The sequence below is a fragment of the Ctenopharyngodon idella genome, chromosome 10 (genome assembly GCF_019924925.1).
Source record: "Ctenopharyngodon idella isolate HZGC_01 chromosome 10, HZGC01, whole genome shotgun sequence".
Taxonomy (NCBI): domain Eukaryota; kingdom Metazoa; phylum Chordata; class Actinopteri; order Cypriniformes; family Xenocyprididae; genus Ctenopharyngodon; species Ctenopharyngodon idella.
In genome coordinates this window covers 21,956,155-21,978,896 of record NC_067229.1, presented here as the reverse complement: position 1 = coordinate 21,978,896, position 22,742 = coordinate 21,956,155, and the positions used below count along the sequence as shown (strand labels likewise).

Sequence of the window (22,742 nt, the reverse complement as noted above, 5' to 3'; positions counted from 1 at the left end):
CTCGCTCATCCATGTCTTTATGGACCTTGCTTTGTGCATTGGTGCACAGTCAAGTTGGAACAAGAAGGGGCCATCCCCAAACTGTTCCCACAAAGTTGGGAGCATGAAATTGTCCAAAACATCTTGGTATGCTGCAGCATTAAGAGTTCCTTTCACTGGAACTAAGGGGCCAAGCCCAACCCCTGAAAAACAACCCCACACCATAATCCCCCCTCCACCAAACTTTACACTTGGCACAATGCAGTGAGGCAAGTACCGTTCTCCTGGCAACCACCAAACCACCATCGGATTGCCAGACAGAGAAGCGTGATTCGTCACTCCAGAGAACATGTCTCCACTGCTCTAGAGTCCAGTGGCGGCGTGCTTTACACCACTGCATCCAACGCTTTGCATTGCACTTGGTGATGTAAGGCTTGGATGCAGCTGCTCGGCCATGGAAACCCATTCCATGAAGCTCTCTATGCACTGTTCTGCTAATCTGAAGGCCACACAAAGTTTGGAGGTCTGTAGCTATTGACTCTGCAGAAAGTTGGCGACTTCTGCGCACTGTGCGCCTCAGCATGCGCTGACCCCGCTGTGTGATTTTACATGGCAGTTGCTTCCACTTTGTTATAATACCACTAACAGTTGACTGTGGAATATTTAGTAGTGAGGAAATTTCACGAATGGACTTATTGCACAGGTGGCAACCTATCACGGTACCACGCTTGAATTCACTAAGCTCCAGAGAGCGACCCATTCTTTCACAAATGTTTTTAGAAGCAGTCTGCATGCCTAGGTGCTTGATTTTATACAAGTGGCCATGGAATTGATTGGAATACCTGAATTCAATGATTTGGAGGGGTGTCCCAATACTTTTGGCAATATAGTGTATTTAAGGGAAAGCTGGAGAGGTCTCCTAACCTAGTTAGGAGTAACAAGATGGCAAAGAAGAGGAGACACATGCTTTTCAAAAAAGATTTGATGTATTAGAGTTATATGATGACATGGAGTTGATACAACAATATAAACTTGATTGACAATTTTTTTTGTAACTGACCTAATAAGAAATGTGATAACTTTAAATAAATGTAATAAATTTAAATAATGTTTAGTACATTTAATATATTTTAATAAATTTAATGACTTTGAATAAACTTTTTATAACTTTAAATGTAATAACTTCTCCCACTCTACAAATAAATGCTCTAATTGTAGAAATGAAAATAGTAATTACATTTTGGGTGGCCATTTTGAGTTGACACCATTGTAGTCCTTAGTTCACAACACTTAAGTCAGCACTTAAGAATCAGTCTTAGACTTTACTAAAAGTTGCTTTTAGCTTCTTCATAAAAGTCTCCTACTCTTAGAAAAGTTCTACTTTTTACTAAGAATTTTTTGACACTTAAGACTATTAATCAAAACTTTTCTTAAGAGCATTTCTGAGAAGTTTTATACATACGGGCCCAGAATCTTGCAGAAAGTAGTACTGTAGGTCATCCAGGAACTTTTTGCCTTCTGTCTTATGAATACTGTGTATTCGGACACACTACTCTGCTCACCTACTGTATAGTATACATACATAGTCTATTTTATAGTATAATAATTAGGCATATTCGGATGCAGTGAATGACTTGAGTATGATACCTTTGAGGAAACACACATAGTTACCCATTTATTAGTGTGTGGAAAACAAAAATACATTTCCTATCCACCTTATTCCTACGCCCCATGACGCTTTGCGCAAATTATGGGTATAGCTTTCGTTATGCTGTAAACAATCAGTGAAAGGCTTGCTCTATGAATGCAATAATACGTAAAAAAAAAAAAAAAAAAACGGTACAATGAGAAGACATTATTCTACTCACCTTTCAACCATCGAACATTAAAAGGACATTTAAAAGTGTAAAAGCCAAAATCAAAAATGTTCATTAACTTCAGCATTGCATGATACTATTTCAAAGTGATTTCCATCATTTTGACAGATAATAAATTGTATTTACCTGTGAAAACAAACCTGGAAAGAGTGGTGAGGATTTGAGGAGAAAAATGAGAGATTCTTCATGCATTCCAGTGAATTATTAATGGGATATATCGTAAATTAAATCGGACCACAAATGTGCAGTATATGTTGTCCTTTTATTACAGCGGAATGCAAAGGGAAAAAAGAAAATAATCATGAGGAGAAGAATGCAGCGACTGAAAAGAGCTCTTGCCATATTTATTCTTGTTAAAATATCAAGCGTTACGTTATTCTCATGATGTCTGAAAATAAAAAATGAAAGGAAAATTGACAGCTCATTCAGTCAAACTGACAGATAAGCTTTATTTGTAGGGTAACCTTATGATTTGAAATGATTCGTTTCAGTCTTTTTGAATGGAAGATCCGCAAACCGGAATATGCCACCCATAATTCAAAACACAGTAGGCTCGTCAGGAATAAGGTAGATAGATTTGGCTAATTTAATAGAGGAAAGATTCTGAGATGTTGTTGTGTGATGTCCTATCATTTGTTTGCCCCACAATAAATCATGCCCCCATAAATAACGAGTCACCAACTGTGTATCTATGATTGGAAACAAATAAAAAAAAAATGCCTCAGAGGCTTTGATCAGTCTATCGGTCAGACCCCATATGCCTCATTAATATTAAAGAGACTCTGAACTATAAATAAACCTTCTGAAGCACAGTTATTATTCAGGTAGGAGTACAGGCTATTGCTTTGTGGCTTTTAGCATCTCTATTCTTAGGAATAAAATGACCTATGTAATTGACTTCACAGACTTCATTTACTTTCCCTGGAGTGACCTGTGTCATTATCCATCTCCCATTTATCCTGACCAAGGCTTTTCGTAAAGATGGTAGCTGGAAGCATTTATTTTATTATACCGTGAATGTTACTGTATATCAGCAAATAGTTTGAAATCATTCTGTTGTGGTTTCCAGACAAATACTTTTTATTTTCAAAGCTTGTCACAAGAAGAGAGCTGTATACAATTCATTTTAGTTTCTTTTAGTTAGAGATATAACAAAACATTGGACATTAGACATAAAATATAAAACCTTTCATAAAATATTTTCTGATATATTATCTACGAAGATTCATGTGCACAATATTGTGCACTGATGAATAATCAACAATAAGACCAGGAATGTGATTTAAGAATGTAAATAGGGCCACTTTTGAAAGCTTTAACTCACAAAAAATTATTAAAATAGTGGCAAATGTTCAATTATCAATTCCACATTGAATGACAAATGCTGAATGTTACATTTCATCAAGGTTCCTCATCTTGAATCTCTTTATTTAGTAGATAAATGTATGTAGAATTTCACAATTAGCCTACATAGTATATATCAAATGATCTATGGTTTGAATTGGCATTTTCCATATATCACGTGTGCATGGTTAATGGCTGCAGTAAATGCCCCTTAGCCTTATTTAGCTTTCTGTCTTATTCCTCTTTCTGTATAGAAAATGTAAATTGTTCTCAGTATCTAATGTCAAATGTCATATTTTAGGTCATGGAACTAAATAAACATGCTAAATAAATTATTTATGCGGTTTGCACAATAGAGCCAAAACAAAAAACAAAACAAACAAACAAACAAAAAAAAAAAACCCACAAAGGTAGCCTAATAATATTCTGTGAAATCACAATGTGCCACTTTAAAATTTTTCACTAACACTATCAGCAAGCTCAATTAACTTTTTAACTTTTTTTTTTTTTTTTGGTCAGGTATTTTTTTATCTGAATTTCACCAACAGTTAGTTCTGCTCCTTGAATCCGTTTGGTCGAGCGGCTTTCCGAGTGTTGATATAACAGTCCAACAGGCACCAATCCGTATATTTTGTGAAACTATGATGTCATCACCCCACATGTCGACCCTAGTCAGACACCGCTAAAAGCACAAAACAGCAACAACAACAACAACAACAATAGCGGACTACATGCTTGTGTTTGTGCTGCAGAAGCTACTGAGCCTATTAGCTTTACTAAAATAAAGCTTTATTTCTAAGCTTTACTAAAGTTTGTATACAGCGCGCAAGCTTTATGCGCATGCTCCAAGTCTTATTCTCCATTTTTAGTGTATCCCTGTGGCAGAATTACAGCGCCACAAACTGATCTGGCATGTATACTACATCGTTTTGGGTCGGTTTCAGTTTTTTTGTGTGTACGCAGATATTTCTTGAGACGAGGAAAAAAAAAAAAGATCGGATAGGGAAAGCTCTGGCTTCGTGTAGATGTAGCCTCAAGCAGCCCTAGAGGTCGATCATGGAACAGATTGATACACCATAGGAAACAGCTTTCATTTTGTGCTATTTTATGCGTTTGAGACATTTCACAGGTTTATTCTCCATCTGTAAATGTTAAAAAAAGTCATGCAAATATTTCCATTTTGCTGCTAAACTTCACATTGAACGAGCACTGCTGTAGGCATGCGCGCCAAGCACACGGATAATTCTGACTAATATATACATTTTGCAAATGTATACAAATATTTACAATGTTGGACATTAAATGTGCCTTATGTACAATTTTAAACCTACAAGTAAGTATATTTTTATGATAGTAGTAACTGTAAATGGACTATTGTAATGGGGTAAATCAAGGCTAATATACTGTAGGCCAATTACTAAGTTTAGATTCATCTAGCCAATTAAAATTTAGTCTGTGCATATTTATTTAAATTTTTAATTTTTAAACCAGAGTATAGATTCCCAGAGGTCTATATTTTAGTAAAAGGCTAGCGGATTTTATTGTGCTTTGACTACATTAGGTAGTTCTAGTGTGGACAACATCCATGCATGTCACTTCTGCAGGCTGCATATTACTCTGTCACTCTTTTCAAAGCTTTTGCTGGCTCTGAGACACTTGTTTTGGTATTCTCCTGCTCTTTGTCTAGCTAAAAAATCACTCATCACTAAATGAAAGCTTAAAATGAAGGCCTGTTTGTTTCAGGGGCCTTGAAATTCGGTGTTAATTTTGCAATATTTTCACACTTAAAACAATGATTTGGTAATCCTCTTTTACCACTGTCCTCTTTTGTGCTAAGAAATAAGTCTCCTGACTGTTCTCTCCCAAGTGGTTCCATGTTTGTCAGTATTAAGTCTGAGAATGATTCAGTGGACTATATAACACTTAATTTTTAAGAAATTACTTCTCTTCAAATGTTTTGGTTCATCATACTTGCCTTTTAATCAAAAATTGCCTTAAATTTACATCAAATTTTTCTTTATTATATTTTTCTTTATTATAAATCTTATTTTCCTGAATAATTTTGACGTGCTTCTTTGGTAACTGATCAAGCAGACTTGCTGGAACATTATATTTCTATAGAACCCTAACATTGGAATAATACGAATAAATTAATATCTTTTTTTTATATTAGGAAAATAATATCCTATTTATTATGTGATCATTTAAATCTCCTGTTATAGGAAGATAGACATGCTATAGTTGTAATGGTGTTCTGTATTTTATCTCAAAATGATGGATGTAATTTTAAAAATATGGAAATTAGCAGAAATAAGTTAATGCAGCCTCATATTTACATGAGGTAAACATAAAGCTGCTTGGTTTATATTTTTAATGTATATAATTATATCAAATACATTTTAAAATTGTAATCCTGTAACGGCCCATTTTAAATGTTTTGCCATTGTGCTTTTTTCCTCTTTCTCCTTTCGCTGAGGTGGTGCGGTGATTAAATATTGTTCTTGTAAATACTTCCTAGCATTTCAGTAATAAAAGTGTACATCTTTAAAATGCGTGCAAATTACAGTGAAGTGCTCGTACCGTGTTCTGCACTGGTCAAAAAGGATTAAAACGGTGAATTTTGAATTGATTTTCTCTTGTAAACTCAGAGATGTGGATTCGGACATCAATTGAATTCCCACACGACCTTGGCGTTTGTCGAAAAACAGTAAGTAATTCGGCCGGGGATTTTTACGCGGATGGTGGGAGAAAAACACTGACATTATGGATTCAGACAGCAATAAAATCACTAGCCCCTGTAAATCTCGAAAATACCTTACATCCCCTTGAGAAACAGTTACCATCCGAATAGGGATATTGTCTGTTTTTGCATAAGTGATGGGGATTTTCAATGACTCGGTCTGCAGGTTACATCATACACCAGTAGGTGGCGGCAAGTGACTGTCTTTTGAGTGGGTTACTAGTTTATTCAACCGATTTGTTCAAAACGCTGATTCATACTGGAACAAAACAAGTGACCAGTGTTGAGGGTAACGCATTACAAGTAACGTGAGTTATGCAATCCGATTACTTTTTTCAAGTAACGAGTAAAGTAACACATTACTTACATACATTTCTTTAAAATTTACAACAAATAACGGAGTTACTTTTTCAAATTAGTAATGCAAGTTACTTTGTTTTCCTATTTAGTGACTAACAGCTCTCCTGTCCTCATGTTGAGTGCAGAGGCGTTGTGTGTACTGTGAACGATGTTATTGTAGATCTAGACTAAATGTGAGCATGCAGTTACTCTCTTGTATATCTCACTTGTCCTCATGCACTTGCACAAAAACAGAATCAGTATTCCTCTAAATGAATAAAAACAGTGAAACTCAGAATATTAGCAAACCTGCAATAATTAAATGTTATATAATATCATGATAAACATACATAATGTATTTAATCTCACTTTTTTAACCAGTGCCTTTGCTGTTGATATTTGATGATTAAATTCAACCATACTAATAAGCAAAAATGACTGTATCATTTCACGTTTGGTGTGAAAATGGCCTTTACATTAGCCAAAAACAGACTTTTTTTTTGTTGTTATTATAAATCAAACAAGCAAGCCCAGCCCAGGTGAGAAAAAGTAACACAAAAGTAACATGTAACATAACTTTCCATAAAAAGTAACTAGTAACACATTTACTTTCCATCCAAAGTAGCGAATTTAACTTGTACACAAAACATTTGCGAAAGCACAGTTTCCATCCCATGTATTCAACAGAGAAAAATGTTCACTTTGTGGGAAATTGGTGCAAAATATCTGTTATAAAAATGGAAGTTGCTGCAATTGGGGAAGCCACTGTGGCTCTTTTTTGTACATCATAAACTACTTGCACCTTAGAGTCTCCAGACGAAATGTAATAAACGCTGTCATGTTTGTGTTCAGCAGGGATGCAATTATACCAAATCGTTCTTTAGCTCAGGCATTTCAGAATGACCAAACCAACATTTAAGATGCTGTGCAATGCAATTGGTCCGCTGGTTATTCCACTTATCCAATGATCTGTTGAGGCAAAGTCACATGACTTTTTTGTTGCGCATCGAGGGATTTATTTGGTAAGCATGTTTCCGTAGTAGTTTATCTGCATGCCTTCTTATCGGATAAAAAAATGATCTGTTCCAATTGAGTGCATACGTTTTTTTATGCGCATCTTGGTTTATGCACATCTTGGTGTTTCCATCTGCCGTTTTTTTATGCAACATCCAAAAATTAACATAAAAATAGGTTACTGTGTTGCTATGAGTTGCGCGTCGATTCTACTGCTGCTTTGTTTGATACTATTAACGTTGTTGGAGAAGACAAGGTAGCTGACAATATTGTGTCTAGAATGTATTTGCTTAATATTAACTTCTATTATTGAACCTTTAAAAAAAAAAACAATGTCACAGTTAATCTACAATCATGCATTTTCTCAAACACCCACACAGCTATGATTACTGAACATCCAGGCAGTCCTGTTATTCGGAAAAAAGCTATAGCACTGGTGCTCATGTGATTGCCTATTCCTTAAATATATTATCCTATAATCATAATTCAATCCTTTATTACATTTTTTATACTGCATTTTGTAATGCAGACTTTATGTAAATGGCTAAGAACCTAGGCTAATGTTGATAAACATGACACCAATTTGAGAAATACTTTTTAATTCATGTTTTTATGTAATAAAGATTTAATATTATGGGGGCTAGGCCCTTGAGAGCATTGTAAGCCGAGAATGGTGTCTTGAAATGAATTTTAGTTAGTTAGATATTTCCAGAGGGTAAAAAAAAAGCCAATCTGCATAATTTGGTATATATACTTAATTGAAAATGTGCTGGCAATCTATCAAAGAAAGAGTGAGGAAGACATAGACAAACATGGACAGAGAGAGAGCAGAGGATCTGTAGACACTGTGATCTACAGCAAATAGAGGATGAGAAACACTTTCTACTCATCTGTCCTAAATATCACGATGTAAGAGAAACATTTCTCTCCATATTTGAAACACTGATTCTCTCATTTATTGAATTGAGTGATACTGAGAAAATGCCCTTCATACTTGGTGAAGATGATAGCAGCGCTACACTAGCTGCAAAATATTTGTTAACCATTCTCAATATTAGCGACGGATAACTCTAGAGGGACCTGCTTTATTTATTCATTTACTTAGATTAATTTATTTACTATGCTACATATGACATGATGTATACATATGTGTTTTGTTTGTTTCTTTGTTTTATTATTTATATATAATATGTTAATGCTTTGGCAACATTGTGATTCACAGTCATGCTAATAAAGCTCAATTGAATTTGAAAAAAAAAATTGAATTTGAGTTCCAGTAGCCTGGCTGTGAATATATGGGAGGGAGTCGCAGATTCTTTGTTTTGTTTGAAAAATCACCAAACCATGTATTTTTGACCAGTGTTGCCTAAACTTACACCTACATATTATTTATGTTTACATTTATTTTTTAAAGCTGCAGTGTTCATTTCATCTTCAAGCACTGACAATACAGTACAAAAATTACAAGTTGAAAATAGTTTCTTAGGAAAAGTTGGTCTTATTTTCCTGGCATTCATCCATATCATAATCTTCTCCTTCAGTAGTAATGGTGCCATTGCAAGGTGGGACTTCACTCACGGTGCTGCGCACAGTAACCCTTGTCATGCTAAGTGAGCGTTTCCTTGGGGCGGGATGCCATTTGTGGTGGCACATCACCTCTTTAAACATCTCTCTGAAGCGGGTGGACATGAGGTTGTAGAGAATTGGATTAATGGCTGAGCTCAGATAGAAGAAGACCCCAGAGATGACATGGACATACTCATAGACCTGGACAATCTTCATGTGTTCACTGTTCTTGTGGTCCATGAAACTCCACATGAGTCGATCGGTGTGGAATGGAGCCCAACAGATGCCAAACATGACCACTAGAACAACTGAGAAGAAAATACTGTGTTACATATAAAATCTGGTCCTAAATTGTCTTTAACTTAAAGCATTAATTTGCGAATATGCTGAAGTGCTGGAACAAAGATGCAGCAGAAAGTTTCTACAACTTCAGTTGAATGAATGAATATCTTTTTCTACTTATTTTCTAAATAAATTGGTATTATATAAAAAAAAAAAAAAAAGTAATTATGTCAATTTTATTACAAAATTCATACAATACATGTCATTTTGACATTCTTTAATGTGCTGTGACAGAGCTGCCTCTGTTCGGCGGTTCACGGAAGCTTCTGCTTTACCACAAGATGTTACGTGAAGTAAAAACATGAATGAACATCAACTGCTGGCAGATTCGAACAATCATTCATGTTTAGTTATGTGCAAAAACAGTGAAAATTACTGAAATGTATATTCTCACATGTAATCGCTAAATGAGTGTTTCAACCACATCATAATCAGGGGTGCGTTTCCCGTACAACGCTGCTTCACTTCCATAGTACGATTAACAAATCAACTAGCTAGTCACGACTGTTTCCCAAAACTGTATTGTCGCAAACCTGTCGTTCAGCCAAGTTGGTGAATGATGTCACGCAGGTGGTGGAGTAATAACTTATTTAAATGAATCCGTTTGAGATTGAATTAATGCTATTTTGTTTTATTTCCAGATTCAATCATAGACTCGTTCTTACATACTAGAGCATGTACGCACATGCACACTCTTCAAAAACAGTGCTTAAAATCTCTTAACAGACTAAAATATGTAAATGACATTTGTATATATTAGAAATAAAATCGATATACATTGTACATGCTTTTGGGAAACGCACCCCTAGCTTGTGAACAACGTCGTGTACATTTACCTAAAATGTACATTTATATTTACTTAAAATTCATTTAATCTCTATTGCTCATTAGTTAGCTAAAAAAAATGACTTTGGATAAGATAAAGTTAAAATATAGTAAACAGATTGTAAAATATGCACTATATTAGAAATACATTACATTTTTTTTCTCGTCCTGTTTTCCTGTTGAATAAATCTCCTGTTTTGTTCGAAATCATTAGAGGTTATTTTCTCAAAAACAGGATTTTATGATAGCCACCATTTAAATGGTTATATGTCAATGATTTGAGGTATTATATATAAATTATATCATTAGAATGCAGAGACTGGAGTCCATTCAGAAATGTGTTTCAAAACAACTCAAAGTTTTGGAGCAGATCACATATGTTAAGCATATGTTTAAATTGATTCAAAACTGCCATGGCTACATCCATAAGAATTTAATTATTGGCCAGCTGGCCTACTCACACAGCATTTTAGTGACCTGCTGGCGACGTGTTTTCTGCTGCTGACTGTGCACATTAGAGGAGCTGTCTTGTCCCAGACTGGTTTTTGCCTCCAGGACCTGCAACATCTTCTCTCGTTTTAGCTGCATGCCGATGAGCAAATACAGCACACTGATGGTCAACATGGGCAGGAGGAAAAACAGCAAAGTGGTGATTTGGATGATCAGGTTGTACATCCAACGTGGCTTGACCAGCATGCAGGTGGCGGATGTGAGCATGGCTCCTGCTCCTTTTCCTTTAGGAAGAGGGAGGGTAAAGATGCCATGGAGGCTGGTGTTGGGAATGGCACACAACACGGACATGCTCCACACGCTCAAGATCACCCGCTTGGCGTGAGTGCGTGTCACTACATATTTGGCCCTGAGCGGATGAACCACAGCTATGTAGCGCTCCACGCTCAGCGCTGTTACGTTGAGGATGGAGGCGAAACACACAGTCTCAAAGAGGAAGGTCTTGAAGTAGCATCCACCCTTGCCCAAAAGGAATGGATAGTTACTCCACATTTCATAGAGCTCCAAAGGCATTCCCAGGAGAAGCACCAGCAAGTCTGACACCGCCAGACTGAACAGGTAGAAGTTGGTGGGTGTCCTCATGACCTTGTTGCGAGCGATAACAATGCACGTAAGAATGTTTCCCACCGCTCCCACCAAGAAGATTATCAGGTAGGTGATGCAAACTGGCAGAAACACTGGGGAACGTCTAGGTCCCAGATATTTCTCCAGATACTCATCTTGGTTGAGGCAAAACTCTTCCATCTCCACCTCACTGAGGTTCAACACAACACTGGTGTTGCACAGCAGATCATGGACACATCTTGATGCCAAGGTATCCTTTGAAGAACAGTTGGGTTTGGCAATCATTCTGGACCTAGTGAATGAAAGGGTTGGATACATCATATAAGGAACAAATTTGCTTGATGATCTTGGCAAGTGGACAGATTGAGAACCTAGACATCTTCGAAAGTTTTTTTAGGCAGTTGAGACTGAGGCAGAAGGGACTGGGGAAAGTGGATTTGGGAAGTGGATTTATACACAAAGCACATGGGGTAGGCTGTATAGGCGGCAATGGTCACTGTGTCTATTGCAGAATCGACGCCCTGAGGTGACTCTGATTAGGTTTGTGTGTCTTCCAAAAGCAATGTACAACTGCAAGCAGGCAAATGAGGCAATTTATTAAAGGCTGCAATTTGCCCATAATTAATTAAACAAATTCATTTGGAAAGAAAAGAGAAGATATACATAGCAGAATATGTTATATAATATGGTCTGGGCTTGTTGCGCCATTTCAATTCAATTCATTTCAATTTGCGGCATTTGTCCCAAATCATAATATACTGAAAATAGTTTTTCAAAGCTTGTGGTAGGTCTTGAGTGGTTTTCAAATATATGTCTTTTCCGGCTATTATTGGCTGGAATTTCCTTTGACTTTTTTAAACAAATGGACTAGAAAGTGAAGTAACAATGATTAATTGGAATTATGTAAGAAGATTAGCTAGATCTTAAACGTACAAGTTTTTTATTATTATTATTATTATTATGTAAAGCATTATTTTTTATTAATTTAATTCAGTACAGTTCAGTACTGTATTATCTAACTCATTTTTGCACAGCATTTTTTTTAAGTTTGATTTTCAATGTTTCATTTTTACAGTATGAATAAACAGCAGAAACTACACAATATGTCTATTGCATCTTATTTTAAAAATAATAATGGTAGCACTTAATTTTACAGTTCTGTTTCGCATGTACATACGATATACTTATTGTAGTAATTAGAATAACTGGGTAATAACTAGGTACTAGTCCTGAACCCCTATACCTAATCTCAGGGACGTGCACAGACATTTTGGGGGGCAGGGGCTGAAGTGGAAAAAAAAGGCACTTCTCATAATTATTTATTTAAAAAAATAATAAACAAAACGTTAAACATATTAACACAACTCTGACTTCCTTGCCAATTTATTTTAATTCCCCTCACTTTCTACAAAATCAGTTCACACAGAGACCATGGTCTTCTTTAGTATTCACTAGTTTAATCAGAAGAGCAGGCAACAGCAAAGGAAACTATGCCACAATGTGCATGTTTTCTACATTACTATTTTCAAGTAGCTATAAATTTAGAATAAATGACTGCACCAAGGAGAGGGACATAGTTTCACTAATAATTAGTTTATTTTACACAAATCAATAAATCGTTGTCATTATTTTGGTGTTATTGGAATAATTCTTTCATGTAGTGGACAATTTTAAGATTTTGGTCTATTTTTGCTTCCATGTCTTCTTTTACTCTAATGGAAAGAAAACTTCCAAAATACACTTTTAGATGGAGTTTGTTTTAAACCTACTATCCTCTGTCTGTTTGCATCTGTAGAATTCTTCTAAACTAACCAAAACAATCTAATCTTCATATTTAAACACATCAAGAGTGTTTAATGTACTTAAATACTTAAATATTTAAGTACATAATCGATATTATATCAAATGCCTGCAGAGGGCGCCAAAAGCCTGGTGATTGTTGTTGTTACACAGCACGATCAAATCCTTGTTTTTGGCCAGCCAGCATAAAAAAAAATATATATAATATTAGTTAAATAATAATAATATTCGGCCAATTCTTTGTGATAGAAATGCCACAGTCATTGTAATTTCTGGACATCAAAACATGCACACTAAGAGCGAGGGTTTAAACTTTTATTGATGTATTCTCCTGTGTAAGCATAGATTTAAGAATGATAGCATTATGCAATGCTGTATTTTAAATGGTTTTAATAAATCGTGCATCCTTAGAAAACCTGTCTAATAATTCGGTTCATGGATCCGCGTCCGTGGAAAGCTCCACTTCTGATATTGACAGCCCTACACATATCTTTACCATGGTTCAAAACTTAATGCAGAGCACAATAAAATAATTGAAATTATAATATAACATAAATTGCATTAGTATCAAATCAGGCAGATGCGTTGCTGGTGGTCAAATTATTAACGCGACGTTAAACGTATAACTAATCTCACCCTTAAATAGCCAAAAATTGAACATGTTTGTGAACATACATAGGCTACCGGAAAAAAATGCACGGGATTCATCTAGGCCTAGTGCTTTTTCTTTTTCGCTTCTCATCGCCAGACAGCTGTTGTCTTTTCCCAGGCATAGTTGTCACAAGTTGTCAGCCAGCAGCAAACACGAGGTGGGGCGGGGCGCGTGTGCGTGCGGGAATGAATGGCGTGTCGTGGAGGGAGGGCATCTGAACTCGACAAAGCCGACCTGATTTATAGTAATTTTTTAATTCAGTAAATATATTTGTTTGACAGGTAAGCTGTGCGCAAACAGGAATATATATTCATTTATTAAAAAAAAAAAAAAAAAAGCACCCCAGAAAAAAGCGCACTTTCTCTCAAGGAAGAAAAAGGGCAGGTGCTCAAGCCCTCTTTTATGTCTATGTGTGCACGTGCCTGCCTAATCTTAACCCATGTAGTTACCTAATATTATTCAGAACTTTCTTGGTAAGTACACTGTAAGTACATTGAAAGTGCACATACTGTAAAATAAAGTGCAACCATAATAATAATACTAAAAAATAGTTAAATATATAACTCATTTATTGAAACTTTGTAGCAGTGGAATTGGAATTGATGGGGCAAAACTAACTCAAGGTAAAAAAAAAAAAAAGGAAGCGAAGCGAAGGAAGCTATATCCTAATGTGAACTCTAATACAGCAGTGAGGCCCCCAATGGATATATGTGGAATTGGAGGGGAAAGAGTGAACAGCTGCAGGTGCATGGAAATCGTTAAAATTTGAGAATGACTGCTGATTCCCCAGCAGGATCTGACCTCATGGTTGAGCAGCTATGCTATTAGTAGAAGAGGCGGAGATGGTCTTTGGAGAGTTGGAGGATTGACATTGAATGAGACACCTTTAGTTTCAGCTTGCAGGATTATATCAGTATACTGTAAACTCCTTTCCAAGCCAGTGTGACTGGTATGCAATACAAAGATGAATGCATAACATTTCACAGAATGTTGATGTTGGGAAACCTTTGTGAAAAACAAGTGCACTTTAGCATACTTTTAAAAAGAGTATTAATGAAAATAATATAGTTTAAAAGAATATGCTTAAGTGCAAACTGAATGTAATGTTTTCAAATGCTAATCACATGCTAATTGCAATTTAATTAAAATGTATTATACTGTAGATTAAACTTACTGTATATTAAATGCAATTAGTTGAACTTAAAGGTGCAGTAAGCAATTTCTGAGAAATGCTGTTGGAAGTGGAACTTGTAGCCAATCAGGAGTAAGGCATACCTGTCAACATTTCGGTATCAAAATCCACAAGACCTGGAATATACACACCTGGATTCAGGAGGTAGGGGTATGGGTATGGGTTTCAGATGGGGGCGAGACCACCTTGCCTTGATACAGTATCATTAACTGTGTCAATAACAGTGCATAGGGGAGCGCGGGGCACAAACTAACGCAGGGTTAGTTGTAACGCACGTGGTTTAAATACTTCCACACACACTAGCATGAAGAAACTTAGCGTATTTACTAGTTGCCATATCGAAAATATATAGAGAAAAAATTGCGCCAAAATTTAGAAATCTTTGGGAGATATCACTGAACATTTATTTAACAATAGCAAAAGTAAATTTATTACTTAAGCTAATTTTTCATCTATATTTTTTGAGTTTATTTAAAATTAGACATATCTGATATTATTTTAATCTCCAATCTGTTTTAGCAGTTTGGGTAGTTCTTTAATGCTTCACTAACTATCAGAAGACACTAACCGGGTTTAAATTCCAGTTGCGCAGATAGGGTTCGTTGTTACAATGTGCCCCTGCTATTAGAACTACGCTATTCTATACAGTTACAATACAACTGGCATAATCAACTTTTATAAATTTCTGTTGATAAACTATGGAAAGAACCTGAAAATCCAAAATATATTATTTTAAGAAATGTTCAGCATTCAGCAAATGTTTCAGCAGCAAGAGTGTTCATTGTCAAACTACAAAATTATTTAAATTTGAATTTCTAAAAAAAAAGCTATTATTTTATATGAAAAAAATAATTATTGTCTTTTATTGACTAAATATTTTAGTTTGTCATGTATTTATTTATTTTTTTTAATTCAATCACATAACATTTTTAGCTTTCAAATGGTCATGTTACAACGTGCCCCATCACGTTACAATGTGCCCCACCTATGGGGCATGTTGTCACATTTCACTTCCCTTCTTTCAGGGTAAATAAAGAAAAAAGTATATGCTGTATTAATGAAACAAAGCCACATATTTGTACCAGACATGTGTGAAATTAATGTGGAACAAAATAAATTCTCTGAACCCTAAGTAGATTTACACAAACTGAGAAAGTCAAAAAGCATTAGGTTGTGCCTCGCGCTCCCCTACATTTGATGAGCAGTAAGGTGAATGACTGGTGTAACATTAAATTTTATAAAACAAATCTTGCTCCATCTTTTATCATTACTCAAAGTAGTAAGAACAACAGACAATCTTCATTAACTGACACAATAGGTAATAGTGGGCCCACATCTGATCAGCAGAAGTATTTCAGTAAGACAGTAATGATGTGAGTTAGCCGGTTAGCCAAAGACCTACACAATATAAAACACAAAACTACATATTTTGAACACCCGGTATAAAATATATATGTCAATAATTACTCATACTTACAGGCTGTGATTCAGAAGAGCTAGTTGTTTCAAATAAAGTGGGTACTATCCCATCTTTAGTGGATACGTGTTTCGTAAATCCCCTTTAGACCTCACAGAGATTTGAGAAGTAATCGTCAAACGGTTATACTGCTGTTGTATCGCTGTTGTAATTTCAACCACTGACTCTTCACATCCTCATCCTTTGGAAGTGTTTACAAAAATAATTTGCTTTTGCAGAGCAGAAAACAGCATCTTCTGGACATGTACACAATATGAACCAGCTACAGCGTTTGAGGGCGGGTCAAAGTAGACGTTGTTCACGGGCAGCCAACGAAGACTGTAGGCGGGCATTATGCAAATGTGTTACTGTGTTACGTATGCTGCTCACGGAAGTGCGACTGGAATTCCAGACGACTTGTTTAGGCGGTTCAGAATTTATTCTTTCTTTTGGGAGACAATAACTTTATTTATGGTACACCTTTGACTTAACAACTTTGCAGACCGTTTACATTCACAGACAGCTATATTACACACTGCATGAAAGGTAATATTTGAAAAGCATAATAGGGGCACTTTAAGTACATCTTCATCTGTAATTTCATAGTTACTTCTATTGTCTTTGAAATATGGTTAAAGTGTACTGCTGAATGTACTGACAAGCATTTGTGGTAAACTAAATTATACTTTAATGTAATTTCTATTGAAACTTGTGTCATGTATTCAAATATATGTAATTACACATTTATAATGAGGAAGCTGTGATTTAGTACACTTAAATAATAAATATTAACCTAAATAATATATTAACCTACACACTACAGTTAAAATTATAATCAAATACTTTACATGTGCTTTAGTATGTTAGTCAACACATCACAATAAGTGTACTTCTTTAAAGCACCACAAAATATTATTAACATAATAATATAAATATTATTAATGTTATTAATTAATATTAATAACATAATGTTATTAAATAATGTTATTAAAACATATGTTATTAAAACATATGTTATTAAAACATAATATAATGTTATTAAAACATAAAAAATGAATTACATTAGTACAAAGAGCACTTTTTATTTAAAAATGCACTTAAATGTGTGTCTTTAAGTACATGTAATGGCCTTTTATTCATTATATTCTCTACAAGTATAGTTTAAAAAAATACACTACAAATGCACATTCAATACAATTAAGCGCACCTCTTTTTCACATATGATAAGAACTACATGTATACGTTACACAACAGATTTACACAATCATGAATTCAATCCTAGCAACAGGCTGGCAGAGGTATATGCAAGTAAATACAATAAAATAATATTTATTAATGTTGTGTCTTTTGTTTTTTTTTTGTTTTTCCCCAATGACTGGTAACACCAAAAACGTACTAAGTCAAGTGCTTGCATGGATCAAAAAATAATGAAAAACTTTGTATTTTTCTGCATAATCATAATGAGGCATAAACAAGTGTGTCAGATATTTAAAAGACAATAGAAATAAAAGTAGCCCTTATTTTACTTTGTGCCATGAAACAGTCACTGAGAACTGATTTCATTGATTCTGAAATCTAATTTATACACTTATTCCCTGGAGCATTTAATTAAAAGGAAACCGCTCAAATCAATTTTCTTTCCAATGACAGCTATAAAGCAATAATAATTATAAAGTATTTGAATAGAAACTCACAAACACTGAATATACCAATATTAACAAAAAGCTTACCGTGTGCAATGCACAATCCAGTATGTTAAAACACCAGTTGATGGTTGAAATTAAAACTGACAGTTCAGAAGGTTCTCCTCAGAAACCCATAGCTGCTAGCCAACCACTATCCTAGTTTAAAAGATTATGGGAGTGTTTCCTTGGTTATAGAGAGAAACACAGTTATGCTCTCTCTCTCTCTCTCTCTCTCTCTCTCTCCACCTCTATTCTGTGTGTCATCGCAAGTCTTATTTAACCCTATACAAGCATTGAGGGTTTTGTTTGGTCTCTTTCCATCTTACAGTCTGCTCACTTCATGCTGTCACACAAACATCCATCCATATCATACTCAAACACAGTGATTTTGCACAAGAGACGAAGAATCTAATTCAATTTATGCTATTGCACCATCAATGGAGCTGGATAACTAAACTGAATTTAGTTAGCTAATTAGATTGAGGTCCCTCTTCACAATGAAGCATACCTCTGGTTTCCCTGATGATAATGATTCTCAAAAGATAATGAGCATCTTCCACTGTTTCCTTCTGTCTGTGATGTCATCAGCTTCAGTGGCATTTTGAAAATTCAGAAAAAAAATGTGGTGGAAATCCTATCCTTCCTAATTTTTCCAATCACCTGATTCAGTCGAGCTTATTCAAATCAAATGTATTTTTGTGCTTAAAGGGATAATTCAACCAGAAAATTATCCTTTACTTATGTTGTTTCAAACCTGTATTACTTTCTTTTGTTCTGTTGAACATAAAAGAAGACATTTTTAGGAATGTTTTTGCCCATATTATGAAAGTCATTGAGGTCCCTTCCTGGCTCATGTACAATTATACCTTCTAAGGCTGTTCACAGAGAACACATTTTTGCATTCCACTTTTTTTCATTTTTTTTTTTTTTCATTGTTTTTCTATATAAACATAAGCTAGATGGATGTGCTTGCATATAGTGTTTTTTTGCAGTGTGTTGCACAGGACACTGCGTTCTAAAAACATGGTGCTTTAAAAATTAAAAGAAGTTCCACTTTTACAAAATGTGCATTCAACTGCTTTTCCATTGTTTTTCTTTGTAAGCATGCGCTAGACAGACGTGTTTAGCTGCTGAGTTTGTGTCTTTGCATTACATGGGGTTCTAAATTTGCAGTGCTCCAGTTAAAAGTTCAACTTTTGAAAAAACACATCTCTAGACCTTGTTTTTTTTTGTCGACTTGCACTTTTAAAATGCAAAAATGCATTCTACAGGTGCTGGTCATATAATTAGAATAACATCAAAAAGTTGATTTATTTCAATAATTCCATTCAAAAAGTGAGACTTGTATATTATATTCATTCATTACACACAGACTGATATATTTCAAATGTTTATTTCTTTTAATTTTGATGATTATAACTGACAACTAAGGAAAATCCCAAATTCAGTATCTCAGAAAATTAGAATATTACTTAAGACCAATACAAAGAAAGGATTTTTAGAAATCTTGGCCAACTGAAAAGTATGAACATGAAAAGTATGAGCATGTACAGCACTCAATACTTAGTTGGGGCTCCTTTTGCCTGAATTACTGCAGCAATGCGGTGTGGCATGGAGTCGATCAGTCTGTGGCACTGCTCAGGTGTTATAAGAGCCCAGGTTGCTCTGATAGTGGCCTTCAGCTCTTCTGCATTGTTGGGTCTGGCATATCGCATCTTCCTCTTCACAATACCCCATAGATTTTCTATGGGGTTAAGGTCAGGCGAGTTTGCTGGACAATTAAGAACAGGGATGCCATGGTCCTTAAACCAGGTACTAGTAGCTTTGGCACTGTGTGCAGGTGCCAAGTCCTGTTGAAAAAAAAATGAAATCTGCATGTCCATAAAGTTGGTCAGCAGCAGGAAGCATGAAGTGCTCTAAAACTTACTGGTATACGGCTGCATTGACCTTGGACCTCAGAAAACACAGTGGACCAACACCAGCAGATGACATGGCACCCCAAACCATCACTGACTGTGGAAACTTTACACTGGACCTCAAGCAACGTGGATTGTGTGCCTCTCCTCTCTTCCTCCAGACTCTGGGACCCTGATTTCCAAAGGAAATGCAAAATTTACTTTCATCAGAGAACATAACTTTGGACCACTCAGCAGCAGTCCAGTCCTTTTTGTCTTTAGCCCAGGCGAGATGCTTCTGACGCTGTCTGTTGTTCAAGAGTGGCTTGACACAAGGAATGCGACAGCTGAAACCCATGTCTTGCATACGTCTGTGTGTAGTGGTTCTTGAAGCACTGACTCCAGCTGCAGTCCACTCTTTGTGAATCTCCCCCACATTTTTGAATGGGTTTTGTTTCACAATCCTCTCCAGGGTGCGGTTATCCCTATTGCTTGTACACTTTTTTCTACCACATCTTTTCCTTCCCTTCGCCTCTCTATTAATGTGCTTGAACACAGAGCTCTGTGAACAGCCAGCCTCTTTTGCAATGACCTTTTGTGTCTTGCCCTCCTTGTGCAAGGTGTCAATGGTCGTCTTTTGGACAACTGTCAAGTCAGCAGTCTTCCCCATGATTGTGTAGCCTACAGAACTAGACTGAGAGACCATTTAAAGGCCTTTGCAGGTGTTTTGAGCTAATTAGCTGATTAGAGTGTGGCACCAGGTGTCTTCAATATTGAACCTTTTCACAATATTCTAATTTTCTGAGATACTGAATTTGGGATTTTCCTTAGTTGTCAGTTATAATCATATAATTAAACATACATTAAATAATCAAGACATTACTAACAGGTTGAGTAAATATAACGAATAGGCTAATATAGTGCATATACAAAATGCTTCCCTCTAGAGTTTATTTCTCTAGTGAAACTAACATGTTGTCAATACTGAATGCCTGAGGTAAATATAATGCTATGTGAGATATTATTCTCAAGCTGTTTTATTGATTTCTTTTCACAGTTGATACACTGGTTGAGAGATTAAATGTAAATATACCAATCATCATCTCTTTTTCTTCTGTGCTTTTTACTGGTACCGCGCATGCCCCCTTCTGGGTTGGAGTGTGGATTGCCTGTGACAGACTGTTTTCGTTGTGAGACTGCATGCACCAAACCTTTACACCCCTAATATAATATATGAGAGTCGTGCAATATTCCAGTGATAACAGCACTCCTACCTTTTCACTGTTTGTATCACTCCGCTTGAAGCGACTGTCATGGCGGCCGAACAAATCCACTGTATTTTTTTTTTTTACAAATACTACACTTCTTGTACCACAAACTGTAGTTTTTTTGGGAGTTTATTTTTTTTTTTAGGTGAGAATGTAGTTGTTTAGACCTGAAATATATGACTTATATTTAATCATAGCACCTATTTTACAGTTTCTTTAGACGTTTTCGGAGATGCGAGCTCCAGACCGTCAGCGGCCTGTTCAGCGCTTGTGTACTTGCCAAGAACAGCTTCATCTCGGCTGTGCTTCGAGGATTTGCCGCTGGCTCTTAGAGTGGTTAAACATGAGATATAATTCATTTTGGGTACATAAAACAGGCAACCTTTGGTCTTATTAATCTATTACATGTTCCTGAGGAAATCAAATTGGCCTATGTTAAATTTAATAATTTAATATTGAGGCTATATTTAACTTACCTCCTGCAGAGCACTACTTTTGTGTGTTTGACTGAATTGTGTAATTGTGTTTATTTCATATTGTCATTTATAATGGCTATTGTTGTTAATTTAAGTTTTGTTGTTCAATAAATATTATTTTATTTAAAAAAATATATATATATTTGGTATTGAGAAAGGGTCCATTAGTGCATAATATGGATTGATTAAAAGTTACATTAATACACCATTAAGTGGCGGCAAACATTACGAGTGAATGAGTCATTCACAAGAGACTTTTAAATCGAAAGGGACTTTTGTAAACAAAGGACGTTGTTTTAGCACTATTATGGAAAATTCCCTTAACTGTAAAAAGGACAAATACAAAGATTTGTCCACTGATTTCCTCAGTGGGCATTCAATTATATTATGGACAGGTAATGCTCGCTCAGGCGATCTCTTTCTCTCTCTCTCTCTCTCTCTCTCTCTCTCTCTCTCTCTCGCTCGCTCGCTCTCTCAATAATACTGTACAAAATACAATGAGTTTCAATGGAGGGACTCAACATCCCTTCATTACTAGTTCTAAAGTGATGTTTTACAATTTGTAACAGAGCCTTTGTCAAACTGTGTAACTGAGATTTGAATCTGTGGTGAAAGAAGTAGTTCTGCACAAAAGAGGGTTGTATGCAATATCACACTCGTAGCCATCTAGCCATCTACTTGCATGGCTACTCATCTGATATTGCTCATATATATTTAAGGAATAATTGACGACGGGATGTTGAATTATTAGAAAATAATGCACACTGACACAATTACAGTGTTCTCTGCCCTCTCGCTTGGAGATAATGCAAAGGAATGAGAATCTAAAAGTGCCCCTAACAGCCTCTGTTGCTCATTTAGAGTAGTCAAGCTAAAGCATTTGCTATAATTGAGGGATATTTAAATCTCCTGAAATAATTGTTTCATGATCTGCACTGCACATTCATAAAATACTGATTTGCTTTAATGGTTTCGACAAGATTGAGGCAGAGTTGACCTTGCCCTCCACCCATGTCTCTGAAACATGTCCATTGAAATGACAGGATGTTGAGTGCTGCCATCCTCCTCTTGCGCCAAAGACATGAAATTCATAGCTTCTGACAGAATGCTAAAATAAGTTTTTTTTTTAAACTCAAAAATCAAACTGCATTAGCTGTGAAGAAGGACAATTGTGTAAATATTTGAATTGCCAGAAACCATTAAAGATTTTATGAAGTA

At 35.6% G+C, this 22,742-nt stretch overlaps 1 protein-coding gene across 2 annotated transcripts; it reads right to left on the bottom strand.

The window, feature by feature from the left end:
* Window positions 1–1,782: 1,782 nt before the first annotated feature.
* Window positions 1,783–21,595, bottom strand: nmur1a (neuromedin U receptor 1a). Of its 2 annotated transcripts, XM_051910413.1 has the most exons (3): window positions 17,931–21,595; window positions 10,488–11,392; window positions 1,783–9,167 (listed from the first exon to the last, which is right to left on the bottom strand). In XM_051910413.1, the coding sequence occupies exons 2-3, from the start codon at window positions 11,383–11,385 to the stop codon at window positions 8,776–8,778; spliced, it is 1,290 nt and encodes a 429-aa protein (XP_051766373.1). In that variant the 5' UTR covers window positions 11,386–11,392; window positions 17,931–21,595; the 3' UTR covers window positions 1,783–8,775. The 2 variants fall into 2 exon arrangements, with proteins under 2 accessions (XP_051766373.1, XP_051766372.1); XM_051910412.1 differs by lacking the exon at window positions 17,931–21,595 and having other exon boundaries at window positions 10,488–17,090.
* Between the last annotated feature and the right edge of the window lie 1,147 nt (window positions 21,596–22,742).